The sequence below is a fragment of the Trichosurus vulpecula genome, chromosome 2, assembly GCF_011100635.1.
Source record: "Trichosurus vulpecula isolate mTriVul1 chromosome 2, mTriVul1.pri, whole genome shotgun sequence".
Lineage (NCBI taxonomy): Eukaryota > Metazoa > Chordata > Mammalia > Diprotodontia > Phalangeridae > Trichosurus > Trichosurus vulpecula.
Genome location: NC_050574.1, coordinates 23,406,884 through 23,425,988, shown reverse-complemented (window position 1 = coordinate 23,425,988; position 19,105 = coordinate 23,406,884). Strand labels below are relative to the sequence as shown.

The 19,105-nt window shown below is 50.4% G+C and overlaps 1 protein-coding gene across 5 annotated transcripts in view; it reads right to left on the bottom strand.

Moving 5' to 3' along the window:
• Positions 1–19,105, bottom strand: part of PLEKHG5 (pleckstrin homology and RhoGEF domain containing G5) — a 113,321-nt gene that overhangs the window by 41,278 nt on the left and 52,938 nt on the right. For 2 of the 5 annotated variants that reach the window (XM_036744339.1, XM_036744340.1), the window contains exons 1-2: positions 17,134–17,364; positions 14,518–14,594 (exon numbers count right to left, since the gene is read on the bottom strand). In XM_036744339.1, the coding sequence (XP_036600234.1) occupies positions 14,518–14,594; positions 17,134–17,137 (81 nt within the window). In that variant the 5' untranslated portion in view covers positions 17,138–17,364. Of the gene's footprint in view, positions 1–1,656; positions 1,670–1,944; positions 2,084–14,517; positions 14,595–17,133; positions 17,365–19,105 lie in introns of those variants that run through there. The other 3 variants (XM_036744333.1, XM_036744334.1, XM_036744338.1) reach the window with 3 other exon arrangements.

The window sequence follows — 19,105 nt, the reverse complement described above, 5'->3', positions numbered from 1 at the left end:
AGAAGCAGCGACCAAAAAGCTGGACAACTGCCCCTAGTCTGAAAACATCAAATCCCAACTCGGCCTCCTCCTACCTGTGTGATCTGGGGCAAGTCACTGAATTTCTCTGGGCCTTTGTCCCCTCATTGGAAAGAAAGAAAGAAAGAAAAGAGAGAAAGAAAGAAAAAAGAAAAAGAGAGAGAAAGGAAGGGAGGGAGGGAGAAAGAAAGAAAGGACAAAAGAAAGGAGGGAAGAAAGAAAGGAAAGAAGAAAAGACAGGAAGGAAGGAAGGAAGGAAGGAAGAAAAGAAAGAAAGAAAAAAGGAATGAAGGAAGGAAAAGAAAGGAAGGAGATAGGAAGAAAGGAAGAAAAAGAAGGGAAGGAAAGAAGAAAAAGAAAGAAAAGAGGAGAGAGGGTTGGTCAAGAGGACCCTTAAAGTCCTTTCCAACTCTGGGTCAAATAATGCACCACACCCTCCACACCCCCAGAAAAGAGCAGACTCTACAAACTTCGTCTCTGAATCCCCTGACTGGATTGTCTTGGACTGCCTGCCTCCAGCTCTGGTCTCATTTGTTTAAGCTCACACTTATTTAAGAAAATGACTGGTCCACACCTGAGCTTCAGTTTTCTCTGTAATGGGCACAAGAACTCCTGAAGTCTAATTTGAGGTTTACAAAACACTTCCCTTACAATAGCTCTGTGGATGAGGTAGTAAAAATAAATTATCTCAGTTTTGCAGACTGAAGTCCTCCCACCAAACTGGAACGGTGACTGACTTTCTGTTTTCTGGCAGCTAGGTGGTATCATGGAAAGAATACTGGTCTTGGAAAACCTGAGTTCAAATGTGACCTCAGAAACTTGCCAGCTCTGTGGCTCTGAGCTAGGTATTCATTCGATCTCCACCTCAGTTTCCCCTCATGTAAAAGATAGCACCTACGTCTCAGGGTTGTTAAGAGGACAAAATCAGAGAACATATGGAAAGCATCATATCAGTACTTCTGGTGGTAAGGATCACAATAACAAAACAGATTAAGCCGCAGCGCCCAGGGGTTGTGATTTGTGTCAGAGAGGGGAACCTGATGCCTTTCCAGCCCCTCCTCACTGCTTCTCCATCTTTCCCGATTTTAACGGGCCCTAGAGGGGCCTTCTTGGGACAGTACATACTCTTTTTCCAGTAGTGGCCACCTTCAGGGGGACCCTACATAAAACGCTTCCTCGGGCTCCCCCTACTGGTTCTGCGTTGAGCTTCGGGGTCCAACAACCAGAAAAACCAGCCCGCAACCCCGAGCCGAGACCCCTAAAACGCTTCTTACCAGACGAAAGAGAGGGAAGGTCCCTACGGAAAGTCAGTGTCCCCGAAGCCGAAGAGCCTCTGGGAGCCCGGCAGAGACATATCCCGTTTGGAGGAAAGTAGTTTTGTGCCCACTACCAAGAGGGATAAACTGATACCCGGGCCAGTGGCGGCGTGTCAATCGTTTACTAGCCACGGTCCCTACCTTGACTAGGAACCTGAGGCTCCCAGATCAGTAAAGGCCGCGCCGTCCCTCTACCACTCCAAGGGAAAGGGGCGGCCGGGTGCAGAGGCACTTCAGTTTCCAGCCGGTTACCTCCCACGCTCCCCTCCCGGGCTCGGGTCCTCCTCTTTTACCCGGCGTCTCCCTTCCACTCCCTACTCACCCCCAGTATCCAGCCCAAGGTTTAGGCTCAGCAATGTGGGTGATGGTGGGGGCCTCTCCCAGCCTCCCTCCTGGGTATCAGAGGGGCCAGCTGGTCGCCCTAGGCTGGGGCTGAGACTCAGCTCGGTGGCAGCCCCAGGCTTGGGAGGAGGGGAAGAGAGGGAAGAGGAGGAGCCAGGTTCCCCCCGGGGAGCCACCTCGCCGCCAGGCCAAGCCCCGTAATTACGGTAGCGCTGTCGGGATCTACCACCTGCGGGGCATGGGAGTGAAGGAGGAATGTACTACTTACCAAGGGTGCAGGGCGTGGAAAGAACAAGGCTGGGCCCGGGCCTCGCTGGGCCACAGCCAGGAAAGGAAGGGGCACGGCCGCGATCTTCTACAGCCCACCGGGATCCTGGCGAGAGGGCTCTGGCAGCCCCCTTGGGCTCCAGACAGCCCGCACGGCCGGCTCTGCAGCGCTCCTCCGAGTGGGGAAGAGACTAGGGACGAGGTTGTCATCTGAAGGGGCGTCCCCAGGGCAGAGACCCACATCTGGCTGTCGCCTTCAGGCTCAACCTTTGGGTTGAAGATTGGGACAACCTCCAGGGCGTGACTCCTATCCCTCCCCCCTTCCCCCCCCCCCACCTCCAACACAAAACCCAGGGAACTGCTTTGGAAGAAGGGGAGGGCTGGAGAGCGTAGAGGAGGACAGCCGTCCAGTAATGCTGTTCACTAAGGCTGGAAGACTAGCTCTCCCCGGATCACCGCTGGGGAGGGGGCAGGTGGGAGCTTAGACTGCAAAAACCAGGTCATCCCCAGGCTGAGTATGGCTGAGCTGGAGAGCCGCGCAAGTGGGTGGGCGCAGGGCTGTGCCTCCGCCCCGCTCTCCAGCAGCCTGCAGGACCCCTGGAAGCCTAGGGAAGGCCCCCGACGGCTGCTCCAGCTTGCTCCCTCGTTCACTCCCTGCCCGGCTCCCGGACCCTCCACATTTCCGCTCCCTGGCTATAAATAACTCCTGTCTAACCGCACTCTGGCCGCGCCCTGGAAACTCTCCCTATGCGCTCCCAAAACACTCTTGGCTTTTTCTTTCTTTTGACCCTGTCCCTGGCATTGAATTGAGGGGGAAAACAAGCTCGCGACGCCAGGTTAACTCCTCCTCCCCACGCGGCACCCGGGAGGGGGGGGGGGGCGGCGGGGAGCAGCCGGAGTTTAAAATAACAATGTAGGGATGGATGGGAGCTCAGGCCTCAGATCGAGGTCTGCCACCAATGGCACCCAGCCAAGTCCGGAGTCGGCCCCTTGAGCTGGCCCCCACATTCAGTGGAGGGGGGAAAGGAGATCGAGTGTGGGATTATGAGGCTGTGAGATGCAGCGCTTACCTGGGGTCCACCCAGGCCCACACACACTCCGGGGAAATGTCGAGGCTGAACCCTAGAATGTCACTGGGGAGATGGGGGAGGTCTCTTTGGGAGCTGTTAGGGATCCCCTCCACCCTGTATTGTTGGTCCTTCCCAACTTCCACATTACAGAATGATCTCCTTCCTACTCACAAAACGTCCCTCCCCTTAACCTGTAGCCAAACTGTTGGTGGAAATGGAAATGGGGGTGGGGGACAGGAGCAGTATGAGGAGTCTCAGGCCATCAGGTGCCTTGAGGCGCCTTGAGGCAGCAGGAAATTGGCCTTCTGGGGTCCCTTCTCATCCCTAAGAGGTTGAAATCCACAGCTATACATAAATATTTATAGCAGCACTTTTTATGGTAGCAGAATTGGTGCCAATCAGTTGGGGGAGTAGCTGAATAAATTGTGGTATGTGAATGGAACAGAATGTTATCAAGTCCTGACAAGGACAAATATGAAGAATTCAGAGAAACTTGGGAAGATTTGCATGACTTGATACAGAGAGCCATTATATGATGACCACAGTAACACAATGAAAACAGAAACAGTAACATAAAGTTACTTAATATAAAGAAAAATCGATCAGATTTAAAGATACCAGAAGTCTGATCAATGAATGAAGTGGACAGTCATGACCTCAGAGGAACTGGACCCTGAGACTAGCACCTCTGGGCAGAGGGGTGGTGGACTATAGGGGCAAAGGGAGGTATTTAGTTATCAGATTCAGCCAACCTGTTGTTTTGGTTTGCTTAATTACATTCTGTTATATGGGAAGGTTCTTTAGGTGGGGAAATCACTGGGAAGTGATAGGTTTGTGGGGTTTCTTAAGATTATTTATATATATATAGTGTGTATATGTGTGTGTGTCTATACACACACACACACACACACACATTTTTTTTAAGAGGTAGGAGTGCAGTTGGGGGCTAGCAAAGGTCTCCCAGGTCAGCCCCGGCCTCAATCCTTAGCCTCTTATCCAACTGGGAGATAAATCTGAAATCCCTGCCCATTAAGGCAATAGGATTAGGTACAAGGCTCTCAGGTAAACTATTTTGGTCTGTGGTTTGCTGACTCCCATGTGCACTCCACCAATCTCTGTCTCAGGGAAGCCTTAGGTCATTGGTCTGTGATTCTATGACCCGGGAGCCCTTTCTTCTCCATTCTGTCCATCTGTCTGTCTCCCTCTCCCTCCACTATCTCCGTCTCTCCTGTCCCCCAACCCATGCCAGGCCTTCCCTTCGGGCTTTACTTGAATGCCCAAGGACAGCTGGTTTGGGGAGGAGGACCCTCTCCTTCATAGCTTCAGTCTCTCACAAATATCCCCTGCCCCTGCTAACCTGGCTTCACATACAGCTGGCCTGGCTATTGAACTTGAGGTGTCAGACATCTAAGGGATAGGGGCTGCACCTGGGATTTCATTGACATAGGAAACTTCTGGATCAGGGAAGTCCCTCCTCCAAGCAGGTCAGAACCATCTAAGCAATTAATACTTTTAGAGAGTGGCCAAAGATTTTTAAGTGACTTGTCAAGGATCACAAAGTCAGTACATGTAAGAGGTAAGACCTGAAGCCAGGTTTTCCTGGTTCTGACCACAAGTCTCTGCCCACTATGGTACTATGGTATGGTACTTCTTGTTGTTTAGTCATTTCGGCCATCTCTAGTGACCCTATTTGGGGTTTTCTTGGCAGAGATACTGGAGTGGTTTGCCATTTCCTTCTTTAGCTCATTTTACAGATGAGGAAACTGAGGCAGACAGGGTGGGACACACAGTAAGTGCCTGAGACTAGATTTGAACTCAGGAAGAAGAGTTTTCCTAACTTCAGGAACTCACACAGCTGGGAAGTACGATTATAATCTGAGATTTGAACCCAAGTCCACTGGTATTGTCTGGTGCCTCTCCACATGCTATGGAGAATGGAATTTTCTACACTTCAAAATAAAATAGTTTTTAAAGTCCATGTTAATATGCATCTCTCGTTGCACAAAGGGCCACCAAGACAGCAAAGGGCCTGGAGATCATGGCACATGAGACCTGGGGACAGTGGGGTTTGGGTTGGAGAAGGGAAGACAAAGGGAGGACCCCAAAGCCTTCAAGTATAGGAGGTCTGTCAGCTGGAAGAAGGATTAGCTTTCTGCTGCTTGGCCCTGGAGGTGAAATTCAAAGCAAATGATGGAAATTTCAAGAGGCAATTTTAGCACTGACTTGAAGAAAAAAAATTCCAGATACTTAGCACTAGCCAGAAGGAGAAGAGCCTGTCTTGGGAGGCAGTACCGCTCACCCTCCATCAAACGGCTGCAAGTGGAAGCTGGATTACCATTTGTTCCCCAGTCAAAGGACTTCCTTTACCAATATGGGCTGGAGTGGATGGCCAACCCAACTTCTGTACTTCCCTGCATGGTATATCCTTGGCCAATGCTCTCTGTCCTGGTCTAGCCTAGTAGAAAAAACCTTTGGATGTGAAATAAGGAGGACTCTATCTAGGACAGATTCTGGGACTTGGAGCCAGGAAAACCTAAATTCACGTTCTTTTTCAGATGCTTACTAGCTTGTGCGATCCTGGGCAATTCACATACCCTCTTCTTCATCTATAAAGTGGGGAGAATAAAAGCACCTATTTCCCAGGGTTAGGGTGAAGTTCAAATGAAGTCACATGTGTCAAGCACTCTGCAACCCTTACAATGCTATATAAATACTAGCTAGTATTTTGAGAACCAAATGAGACAATAATTGTGGAGTGCTTAATACAATGCCTGACACATAGTAAGTGCTATATAAATGCTATCTATTATTAAATGAGATGATAGTTGTAAAGTGCTTGGCATACAGTAAGTGCTACATAAATGTTAGCTATTATTAAATGAGATATTTGTCTTTAAAGCACTTGGCACACAGTAAGTGCTTTATAAGTGCTAGCTATTATTACTTGAGATGATATTTGTAAAGCACTCGGCACAGTGCTTGGCACACAGTAAGCGCTATACAAATGCTAGCTATTATTATCACTATATGAGATATTTATAAAACACTTGGCACACAGGAAGCACTATACAAATGCTGGCCATGATGATGACGATGGCTTGGGCTCAAACCCCAGTTTCTTAGCTGTGCAATCACAGACAAGTCAGTTAACCTTTCCAAGTCTCAGTTTTGACGTGTTCTCTGGTCATCAGGGTGGCTCTGCTGACCTTCAGGGTCTCTTTCAGCCCTAAATCTACAGGGTTTGTAAGCGAACTTTGCCCTGATCTCCATGCCCAGGCCTCACCTCTATTATTTCACTCCTTTCCTGTTCCTTCAGCTGACATCAGGCAGCCTATGTCATTACCTAAAATCGCTGGCATTTACACTGCACTTAAAGGCTTATGGAGGGATTCGGGTGCCTTATCTCCTTTGACACTCAAGAGTAACCCAGTGAAGAAGATACTGTTACTCTCTCGACTATGCAAATGAAGAAACTAAGATTACAGAGTCACAGAGCTAGTAAGTATTTGACTCTGAATTCGAACCCAGTTCTTCCCGACTCCGGCCATTCCCCTGCTCTGTCCAGAAAACAATGCCCAGAAGTGAACGCATCACCTTTCTCCTTCCCCTGATCCCAATGTAGACGGTCATTCCCGCCCCAGTTCAGTCTCTGACTACAAACCATCCTTTCCCATTATCCAGTCCCATAACCTGGGAGTTGTATTTGATCCCTCTCCCTTCCGAGGGTCCCCACCCCATGGAGTCAGTCACCACATCCTGCTGATTCTTTCCCCACAATGTCCCTTAGATCCACCCTTTCCTCTCCGTAGGAAAGGCCACCACCCTAGTCCAGGCTCTCATCACCCCCAGAGGAGTCATCTCCTAGCTTCCAATGGGTCCCATCTCAAATGATCATAGAATCTTAAAGTCCAACTTTGCTCCCCATGTTAAAATCCCCTCTGTAGAATCTCCTCCTTCAGAGAAGACTCTCTGCTTGAATACTTCCTGGAACAAGAAACTCATTACTACCCATGAAGCAAGTATGGGATGCTCCCACCGTAGAAACCCCCTCTACTTTCCCTAATGCCTTATATGAGCTGCCTGGGGCAATGAAGGGTTAAAAGATTTGCCAGGGGTCAGAGAGCCTACACGCCATGATGACATGGTGCTCTTTTGTATTTTAAGTCAATATCTGTCCCAATGGAGTGCTGGTAAATGTTTAACTACCAGCTCCACCTCTCCACCCCACCAAAAAAGTGTGTAGAAAAAACACTTTTAAATTTAATCTTCATTATTCACATTTTCTCCCTCACCAAACCATCAATTAAGCTCTGATTTGTAGCACTTGCTGATTTCCAAGGTATAAAAGATCACATTGAAAATTTAATAATCGGCACACCCCTGTCTCCCAACAGCTTGTAATTACTGGATCTAATTCTGCTTTCTTGTCTCAGCTATGGCTAGTGGGAAGGGAGTGTGCCCATAGGAGGATGAAAACAGGCCTCTGGAAGTCTGAGTGAGTAGCAACTGATTCCCTTTCCCTTGAGGTTATAGCCCACCTGCCTCACTTCAATCCAATTCACCAGGAAGCCATGACACCCCTCTGTGATGACATGAAAAGGAAGGACAGACAGCACCAACATCCCACCCAAGCCACAGGTCAGGGTCCCCAGACGCACCGGATGAGCCTGGGCCATGTAACACCTGCCCCCCAAAGCTGGGGCAGCGGGGGGCGGCTCAGAGATTTCTTTGGGCTTAAGACATTGGGCCTTCTCTTCAGCCCTTCTGATCTCTTGCAGAATTGCCAAGCTAGATGCAGAATGTTAGAGGGGGTGGGGACCTTGGAACATAAAATCTGAGAGCTGGAAAGAGCATCTGAGATTATCTAATGGCCAGGAGGTAGTACATCGTTGTTACTGATCAGTAGCGTCCGACTATTTCTGACCCCATCTGGGGTTTTCTTGGCAAAGATGCTGGAGCAGTTTACCATTTCCTTTCCCAGCTCATTTTGCCAATGAGGAAACTGAGGTAAGTGGGGTTAAGTGACTTGCCCAGGGTCACCCAGATTTGAACTCAGGAAGATGAGTCTTCCTCACTCCATGCCCAGGGCTCTGTGCACTATGATGCCTGGGTTCGAATGTGAACTCTGGTATTTAACTACCTGCAGACAGCTAGATGGTACAGTGGATAGAACACTGGACCTGGAGTAAGGAAGACCTGAGTTCAAATCCAGCCTCGGGCACTTCTTAGCTGGGTGATCTTGGGCAAATCACTTAACCTCTGCCTCCATTCCCTCAGCTGTAAAATGGGGATGATAGCAGACAGCACCTGTCAGAGTAGTTGGGAAACAACTGATACATTTGTGAAGTGCTTAGCAACTTACAGGCTCCATAAAATACTTATCCCCTACTCTCCCCACCCCCAGCAATCTGTGGCAAACCATTTCACCTGGGTTTCTTGAGCTGAGGTCTCAGTGTCTTTGTATGTAAAATGACAGGCAGCCAGGAATCAGAATCAGGGAGACCTGGGTTCAAATCTCCCTCCTGACACCTACTGGCTGTGTGAGCCAGACTTAGCTTCTCAGACTGGACATTGCAAAGAAAGTAGCAATCTATTTGGGGAGGAATTTCCTCCCACCTGCACCAGAAAACCAAGGAGGGATTGAATTCCACGTTGTCTAAAGTCCCTCCTGTGGGTCATGCAGTGGGGCGGAGAGGGTGAAGACACCCAATCAGGAAAGCTCCAGAGGAACAGCTGACCAAAAGGAGGGTCTAGCCTGGGGTGGGGGCGGGGGGAAGGAGACAGCCACACAGAGTTCTAGAGCAAAACCTTATCCCTTGGAGGTCCCAGTATTTCGACCCCAAACATCAGAGGAATTAGGAGCTGGCCCCAGGCTCAGGAGGCAGTTAATTTAGTAGAACAGGGCAGCTAGTAAGGGCCACACCCTTTCCCTTCCCGCACCACCAGGGTAAAGCTTTCACTCCCTCCTCTGCTTCCAGGTAGAGAAGGCACTGTCCACTTCTGCATCCCCCCAGGGAATGGCGCTATCTGTCTGGTGCTAGAACAGAATCTCCTGGAGATTCATCTGGCATTCTACCCTCAGGATCTGACACAATGCCCAGCACACAGCAGGCACTTAATAAATGCTTATTGAATAAAACTGCTCGGGGCCTGCCCTCTCTGGTCAAGACTGTCCTCATTCTTACTGATAGGCTCAAAGCAGAAGGGCCCTTAAAGATCATTTAGTCAGAATCCTTCTCTTTACAAAGGAACTCTGGGGCTCAAATGAAGTGTCATTGGGCACATGGGTAAGTGGCAAAGCTGTACGTTGGAATCAGGAAGGCCTGAGTTCTGATCCTGCCTAAGAAACTCCCCAGCTGGGTGACCCTGAGCAAGTCACTTCTCCTGGCTCCAGCCTCGGTTTCCTCATCTGTAAAGTGGAGATGGTAACAGCCCCTACATCCAAGGATCAGATGAGCAACCCATGGAAAGAACTTCTTAAATATATAAATACTGTTATCTTTCTTGCTGTTGTTTGGTGGTGAGCCATTACACTATTCCTGTTGTGTCTACAACCCTCTAACTTACAGATATGGAAACTAAGTCCCATGATAACTAAGCAGCTGGCACCCAAGGTCACACAGGGAGTAAGGCAGGATTGGAATCCTTGTCTTCTGAACCCGAGTCAATGCATGTTCCCTTGTACCACACTCCAAGGTACATTTGTAGGGAGGAACCAAATCTAGGCTCGCTGCTGAGATTACATGTACAAAACTCTTGGTGAACAAAATGCCATGTCGGTGTCAGCTCTGAGCATTCCTTCTGACATTACTTCCTAAAGCACAGGTCTAAAAACATCACTCCCCTACTCCATAAACTCCAATGGCTCCCTATTACCTCCAGAATCAAATAGAAAGTCCTCTGCTTTTAAAGCCCTTCACAACCCAGCCCCCTCTTGCCCTGTGACCCTCTATCTTCCTCCTCTGGATATCTTCGGTGGCTGTGCACTCTCTCCTTACTGCTAAGGGCTCTAGCCAACTCTCTAAGACAGGGGTCCTTGACTCAAGTTTCACAGACATTCATGGGGTCTGTGGATAGATTTCTGAGGGTCCTTGAACTTGGATGAGGAAAAAAAAATTACATCTTTATTTTCACTAACCTCTAACTGAAATGAACTATTTCCTTCAATTATTTAAAAAACAGGATCCTGTCATCTAAACTGCCCAAGGGGGCCATGACACCAGAAAGCTCAAGAACTGACTATCTAAGACAGTAAATTGCAGAGAAGGTACCAATCTGAATCGGTAGAGAGTTTTCCGTGTATCGAAGATATCACTGATCTAGGCCTTATCTCATTTTATCCTGACAATGATCCTACAAGGCAGACACTATTTTTCCTTTTATTTTTTTTTGGTAGAGATGGGAAAACGGAGACACAGAGAAGTTAATTCTCTTGTCCACAGGCCCACAGCTAGTAAGTGTCTAAGGTGGGATTCAAACCCACGTCCCTCTTGGCTCCTAGTCAAGTACTTTCCCTCCCACCCTTTGCAGCCAATGCCCAGGAGGCTGGGGGCAGAAGCCACCCTAACAGCCCTATCCTGCGGAGGGCATGGGAAGTGTCGGTAGGAACAATAATGTGACCTTAAACCCCAAGGCACAGGTCTGTGGTCTGGCCTATTGAAGGTGGGGATGGCTTCTGTGGCCCTTCTGGGGAAAGGCCCTTCTTCTCTGAGGCTCTCTCCCCACCCAGTGCGGGCTGACTTAATCTTTCTGAGACCTGACCACAGGGTTCCCCAAATGGAGGCACCTCACAGCTTAGAGAAGTAGAGGCTCACGTGTGTCTGCACCACCTTATGACTCATTGATGACTGATCGATTCTCCCCACACAGGGAGCCAAGGAATCTCACATTCGGTAGCCACAAGGAGCCAGAAACCAGAGGTCAGAGGGGTCTTTTCCAGCTGTCAGGGGCAACCAGCTTAGCATGAGGAAAAGCATACGGACTGGGGGCTAGGGGCATCCAGTGGTGTTCCAGGGTCTGCCACTCCTTTGCCAGGGGACGGAAGCAAATCACTTTCTTTCTCTGGCCTTCAGTTTCCTCACCTGTAATATGAGAAGATTGGACTACGTGGTTTCCCTCCCTGGCCTTAGAACACTCGAAGTCAGTGCTCTAAGAGTCCTTTGTATAGCACTGATATTTTTTGTATCCAGGTCTGTATACATTCTATATGCCAGCTCTGACATTCTGTGGTCTAAGGGCTCTCCCAGTTCTGACATTCGGTGTTCTAAGGTCCTCCCAGCTCTGACATTCTATGTCCTAAGGGCCCTCCCAGCTCTGATAGTCTGTGTTCTAAAGATCTTTCTAGCTCTGACATTTTGTGTTCTAAGATCCCTCCTAGATCTGACATTTTTGTTCTAAGGACTCTCCCAGCTCTGACATCCTGTGTTCTAAGGGCCCTTCCAGTTCTGACATTCTGTGTTCTAAAGGCCCTCCCAGATCTGACGTTATGTTCTAAGGCCCTCCCAACTCTGATATTCTGCATTCTGAGATTCCTTCTCACTCTGACATTCCACACTCCAGACTCCCTTCCATCTCGCTAACCCTAATTTTCAATTACTCCATGCTCATCAGCTGAGACAAATCAAGACAGGTCTGCTAAAGGGAAGATTTCTTTGTCTTCTGGACACAGAGGAGACACTGAGGCCCAGAGCTCATCACTCTTGAACTCCAGAATCTACCGTCCTAGAGGAAGGAGGGATGGATAGATGGAGCGAGCTCCAAGGACTGCCGTCTTCTGGCTGGGAAGCCCACATCCCCATGAGATTTCCCAGTCTGGTGTGGCCAAGCGAGCCCCCTGGGAGAAGCTCCAAGTCCCAGGGATAGAGAAACCACAGTCCCTCAATCCATCAAAGGCTGAAAACGTTCTCAGGGCTTCTCCTCACTCCCAACAGGAGAGAACAGAGCTGGGACCCTTGCTGTGCTTTTCATGAGTTGCTACAGGTACAAAAAACCAGGACACAGAGGGCAGCTCTCTGACACTTCACCTCCAACACCAGACCATCTCTAAGACCGCCCTGGAAGTCCTTCCTGCTTGGCAGGACCCGCTCTGGGTCTGCTGCCCCAGTCACTGAAAAAACCAGGATCCTCTCCACGCTAAGATGAGGCATCAAAGGAGAAGCTTCAGTAGAAAAGTCAGAAATGGAAGAGATTGTTTTCTTGAGCTGGAAGGGAATTTAGTGTCAGCCAAGAAACATTCACTAAGTGCTAACTATGTTGGAGACACTTGATCCTTATGTTTGCATCATTTGACACACTAGGATACAGCCCTAGACTCCAATTTAGGACCCCAAACTGGAGTCCTCTGGAGGCTCTCCCTCCCCAGAACCTGCCAGTCCCATACCTATGATCCCTGGAAGTATCCAAAGACTGTAGCCGTTGCAATTCCCTCCCCTCAAGAGAAGTAGAAAATAGAGGTTAGGTTAGGCACTGAGACCTAGGTGGCCAGGTGGCACAGCGGATAGAGCACCAAGCCTGGAGTCGGGATGACCCAAGTTAAAATCTGGCCTCGGACACTTACTAGCAGTGTGACCCTGGGCAAGTCACTTAACTTATATCTGCCTCAGTTTCCTCATCTGTAAAAATGGGAATAATAGCACCTGCTTCCCAGGGTTGTTGTGCAGATCAAATGAAATAATATTCGTTAAGCACTTAGTACAGTGTCTAGCATGTAGTAAGTACTATGTAAATGTTAGCTATTATATATAATTATATTATAAAATATATAAGATTATAATGTTATATGAGACTATTACTATATATTATATATGTACATATATGTAATACTTCAAGATTTTCCTAATACTTTCATATATTCCTGAAACACAGGTCCAATCATGCCATGTCTCCCCTTACTCAATAAACTTCAGTGGCTCCTGACTGCCTCTAGGAGCAACAAGAAAATGCTCTTTTTGGCATAAGCTAGCCCCTCCTCCTTTTCCAGTCTTCTTACACCTTACCCCCCCAATGTATTCTTTGATCCAGCCACACTGGCCTCCTGGCTGTTCTAGGACCAAAGACCCCCCCATCTCCGACTCCAGGCATTTTCCCCGGGTCCCCCATGCCTAAAAAGCTCTCCCTCCTCTGTTCGGACAAATGAACTCCCTGGCTTTCTTTAAGTCCCAAGTAAAAGCCCACCTTCCACAGGAAGCCTTCTCCCACCCCCCTTAATTGCAGTGCCTTCCTTCTCTTAACTATCTCCTATTTATCTGGTATGTAACTTGTTTTGCACATATGGGTTTGCACATTTTCAGCTCCCCGTTAGATTGTAAGCTCCTTGAGGGCAAGGACTGCCTTTTTCCCCTCTTTTGTATCCTCAGCATTTAGCACAATGCCTGGCTTAACAAATGTTTTGAACTGAACTGAACTGAAGTGAAGTGATAATATATTCTCATTTGAGCTCCACACCAATTCTGTGCACATAGGTTGTACAAACATCAGCACCTCCATTTTCCACCAAAGGAAACCCAAGCTCAGAAGGCCTTGCCCAGGATTACCCAGCTGATGTCAAAGGCAGGATCTGAACTCGGGGCTTCCTGCCTCAAAGCCCAATGTTCTTTCCCAGTCACTCTTACAACGGTAAAGGACTCAGAACAAGCCTTGGCCTGAACTTCAAAAGCCCTGGGTCAGGGAGGTATTCACTTAGTCAAAACTCTAGGCACCACAGGGGAAGGGGAGTGGGGAGAGACCCACCAGCTACACCTTTGGCAGAGCCCCTGCAGAGAAAATCCAATGGGTCCTGACTCCAGGTTCCCTAGGGCCTCCAAGGAACTTGTCACCATAGAAAAGAGCCAAAGGCAATTCTAATGATAATACATAATACCCATCACCTACCTGGAAAGAGTGAATGAATGAATGAGTGAATGAATGAATGAGTGAATGAATGGATAGATAGATGAATGGATGGATGGATAGATGAATGGATGGATGGATAGATGAATGGATGGATGGATAGATGGATGAATGAGTTCTTTAAGTGGAGGACAAATTTCATTTTGAGGACCCTACATGTCATTGGTGCATGTTTTTAAATTCACATTAGTAGAGGGTTTTTCAGGATTACAAAGCACTCCCCACACAGCAGCTCAGTGAGCCTCAGTAATACAATTATTGTTATCAAGTGTCGAATAGATAAGGAAAGAGGATCAGAGAGGGGAGGCCGTTTGTCCCAAGGTCACACAGCTCCTAAGTGCCCCCACTTGAGCCTGGGCCCTCTGACTTCTGACCCAAGGCTTCTCTCTGCCTTGTCTAGGAAAGTCTGCCTTTTCAGAGAGTACAGACGCTCTGGGCAGCTGGGACGGGCCCAGGGGAAGATCTTTATTGTACCACCCTCTTGGGGCTCTCTCTCTTTCCCAGGCTGGGCCGTGTTGGTGATTTGAGCTGAGATCCCAGCCCTCCCCAACCTCTGGCTCCATGACCCAGAGATGGGCCAATGCTAGAGCAGCCCCAGGTCCCGAGACTTCAGTTACCTTGGACGCCCTTCTCTTGTCAATACAATCTGGATTCTGGCATCGAAGTCCTTTCTCCTCTGTCAGGCCTCGGTCATCTGCAAAGCAGAGGGCCAGAGAGTGTTAGCCAACCAGGTTAGGGCCTCCCTCCTTACCCAACATCCCAACTCCCTCCCCCAAGACCTCCTCCTCTCCCCAGGAGCAGGGCTGGGCAGAAAAGGAAGGGTGGGGCAGGCCTCCTCAGTCCATCCCTTCAAGAGGGTCAGTGTGGCTTTCCGTTTTAAATGCCAACTTATCTGTTTTCAAAGCTTTTTTTTTCTCTTGTAATTCCTCAGGGAAATTATCTAGATTCCACTGCCCAGTGGAAGCTCTCTTTGGAAATGAAAGGCTTAGATCCTCTTGTCTCTTCCCCTGCCGCACTTCCAGTAGTCAGGAAAGGAGAAAAGATCTCTCCTGAGTCCTCTCCTGGGCCAGAAACCTCCTCACTCCCCTGCAAGGGGGTCTTCCTCACCCACAGCCAGGAGAGAGGCCTCTCAAACAAGTCTTGACACCCCTCTCCCCCTATTCCCAGCTCCTTCCTCCTTTCCCTTTCAGAGGAGGCTGGGAGGAGCCTAACGGTTTACGTGATGGGGAGAGGGGAAGAGGAGAGAACAACAAATCTAGTCATGCCCATTTGAGTCTCCCTCTCAAGAAATTGCTGTGGCTCCCTATCACTTCCCAAATAAAGTCCATACTTTATAAACAATTGGTATTTGAGGCTCTCTACAACATGTTGCCACTCAATCTTGCTAAGCTAGTTTCTGATGACTATAGTCCACTCTGTAGTCCCAGAATACACTTCTCCCCTCATTGCCCTCGGTTCAGTCAGTTTCCTGTACCTGGAATGCCCTCCCAGCCTCTTTCCTTTTGATTACCTACACATCCTTTATAAAGGCCTCTCCTGGGAGAATGCTGCTCAGCTCTCTCCAGCTTAATACATTTCTCCCCCTCAGGCTGTCCTCAAACCCTTAGATTTCTAAGTCCCTAATACATCTTTTATCTAACATGGTCTATTGTGATTATCAGAATTTTCCTCTTTTCCTAGATTGTAAACTTATTGAGGACAGGGCCTCAGCCTTCTCTAAATGCTACATCTCTAAAACCTAGAACAGTGCTTAGCACCCAGCAGGTACCCTGATTGTGCCAGTTTGGGGGGGGGGGTTACCACATGGTCACCACCCATATGCATATATGCTATGGGTCCATCTAAAACTCAGAGTCTAGGCCCATCCCAACCCCCAAATAGGAATGAGACTGATCTGAAGTCTGACAGACTCCAATTGGACCAATAAGAGGGATGGGGGTAACATGTCCCTAACCCCAACTCCACCCCCACCATTGTTTCTTTGGGAAAGGGTAAGGGTAGACAAAAACAATGGAGAGGCTGTACTGAGGGAAGAAGAGGGAGTTGACAATAGTAGGCATCTGAACTACTCCCCTGGCCTGCCCCAGGACCCCAGGCTGCTGGGCATTTGAGGGCAGGAAGGTCTAGACACCAGAGAGCCAAGCCAATCCCAGAGAAGGTGGAGGGCACTTCTTCCAAGGAGAGACCTTAAGCCTACCCCTACTCAGGAGGTTTGTCGGGGGTCTCTGGTTTTCCAAAGTGTTCCCCCCTAAAACCCCCCCAGCAGGCCTACCACCAGAGAGAACACTCTGAATTTACCAGAGAATTCACCCTGAACCTAGGGCAACCTTAAATGCCAGTCCAGCTGCTCCCAGCTTGCCCCAACCTGCCCACCTCCCCAACACCCCAAAGCTGGCTGGCCCCCAGCAAAACTTCTCCAGAGCTAGAGATTTGAGTGGCCTTGACCTTCCCCCATCTGGGTCCTCTAATCCAGGAATCTGTCCCCAAGACATTCCTGCATCAAAGACTCCAGTGAAGGGTCCCCCTTCTTCTAGCCTTGGATCCCTAAGGCCCCTCGCTTCTTAGTTCAGGATACCTCACCCTGGAACCCCCAGGCCTTTCAAGTCCAAATTTCCATGCTCCAGGTCCCCTTGCCCCTCCCCCCCATCTTTGGAGCTTGCCCCCTAATCTGTAGCACTCTCTCCGGTTCTGTTGCCCCACCCCAAGCAACTGGAGCCCCTCTGCCAGTCTGCCCACGAAACGGAACACCGAAGCCCTGTGGACACCCTGGACCTTCTCCCCACCCCACCCCACCCCCCAGGGCAGAATTCCAAGGTCCTGGACCACGTCTTGTACCCAGAGACCCCCAGTCCAGGATCCCACGGCCAGGAGTCTCCTCTCCCCCAGGTCTAGGAATCCCCTAGCGCCCCTGGGCCAGGCCTCCCCCAGCCTAGTCTAGGATCCCACGGTCCTGCCCCCGCTCCCCACGCGCCCCCAGTCCCGGAGTCCGCCATCCTGGAGCCCCAGTCTCCGAGCGCTGAGTGCCGGGGTCCTCGGCCCGGCCCGCCATCCTGGGCCAGCACAGCGGCGGCTGCGACCGCAGCCCAGCGCCGGGGCCGGCCGGAGACGCGGGCTGGGAGCCCCGCGCGGATCGCGGGGCTCCTGGGCTCGGCGGCTGCAGCAGCCGGACCGGCCGCCAGCCCTCCCTTCCCATCCCCTCCGCTACCCCCGGCCCGGGATGCCCCCGCACTCACCCATGGAGGAGCCCCCAGGGGACGGGGACGGCTCTCCCGGAGCTCGCCGCTCCGCCGGCCCGGCCTGGTCCCGGGGGAGGCGAAAGGAGGGAGGAGAGGGGAGGAGAGGCGAGGGGAGAGGAGGAGGAGAGAAGGGGAGCCTGGCCAGGAGAGGCGGACACAACAGCGCCGCGGGGCTCGGGCTGCTTGGGCGAGACAGAGACAGCCGGAACCCAGACCCCTGAGCCCCCAGCCCTGAGCCCCGGAGCCCAGAGCCAGCCCTGAGCCCCCAGCCCTGAGCCCCGGAGCCCAGAGCCAGCCCTGATCCCCCAGCCCCGAGCCCTGAGCCCCCAGCCCCGAGCCCAGGCTGCTGGAGCCAGGGTAGCAGGCACTCAGCCTACGGTCTGGGGACCCAGGGACAGAGACATGGTAAAAGATAGAGGCAGAGACAGGCAGCGACCAGAGACGAGAGACAGACACAAGAAACAACTCAAGGGATGGAGACAGAGGCAAAAACAGGGACAGAGATAGAGAAGCAGAGTCAGAGACAAGAGACAGAGAGACAGAGGTAGCAACAGCAGCAAGGGGCAAAGACAGAGATAGAGAGGCAGAGACAGCTGGAGAGAGTAAGAGAAACAGAGACAGGCCAAAATAGAGCCCCAGGTGGGTGTCAGACTGGAGATGGAGTCAGTCAAGCCAGGAAAGGGAGAGGGGCAGGGGCTGGGAGTGGCCCTAGGAGACACCTCTGAAATGCTTCTAGGTTGGCAACCTTGGGGGGTGGGGCAGTGTCAGGTGACAGGGGGAATCAGCCCAGCTTGTGGGAGTGAAAAGGCCTTGGGCTCCCCAGCTGGCCCAGCCCGGCCCGGCCCAGCCTAGCCCAGAGGGAAGAAAACCTGGAGCAGCTGAAGCTCATTCTTCCCTATCCCTATCAGGAGAGACCTGAGGCCTACAAGGACTGAGCAGCTTTGGAATCCAGCTGTGAGGAGGCAGAGGAAACGCTGGGTGCCACTATCGATTCCAATACTAGTTCCCACAGGTGTGAGGGACCCCTTGGTATCCCAAGGCCTAGGATCAAGTTCCCCCCAGACACTTACCACCAATCCATTTAACCTGAGCCTCAGACAATTAGGCCTATATCATCTGTAGTCATCAGGTTGTCTAAGGACCAATCAAGAAGTGTTGATTAAGCATCTACTGTATGCTAGGCTTATAAGGAGTTACAAAATATATAGTCTAATATTGGGGGGGGGGAGGTACTAGGAGCTGGGAGCAGGTAGGAAAGGAATGCCTCTTTGCATGCAATGGCCCTTAGAGCTGAGAGGAGATGGAAGCTAGAGAATTTGGAAATGGAGATGGAGATTTCAAAGTGAGGAGGGAGGGCCTTCTGGATCTGGGACTTGGCCACTTTGATAGGACCTTGGTGGGCCTGTAGAGAATCATCTGTAGTGAGCCAGCTGTCTGAGGCTGGATTTGAACTCAGATCTTTCTGACTCCAGGCCTGGGAGCGCCCTCTAGCGCCCCCATCTGTGCCCTAGTAGAATGTGAGATCCTGGAGGGCAGGGACTGTTTCATTTTGGGTTTTGTATCCTCATCCTAGCATCCTGACAGGAAGAGCTCCATGAATGCTCCTCAGATTGAATTGATTCAAATGGAATCAAGATTTCCCAGGTAATGTCCCTGGCCCAGAAAGTCCAATCACCCAGAAAGGAATTGCCTGGAGATTGCAGACCGGAAGCGTTTCTGGCCATCTGGATCCCAGTGGAGAATAAACCCACTCCCTGGAATGAGCACCCAGGTATCATGGAGGATCTCTGAACCCAAGGAGGCCTGAGTTCAAATCCTGCCTCTGACATTTGCCAGCTGTAAGATCTTGGACGAGACACAGAGCCTCATCGTACTCATTTGTAAAATGGGAACATTGTACTTTGTTCCTCACAGAAGCTTTGTGGAGAAGACTTGTACTCCATGCAGGGATAGGAAAATGGGAATTCTT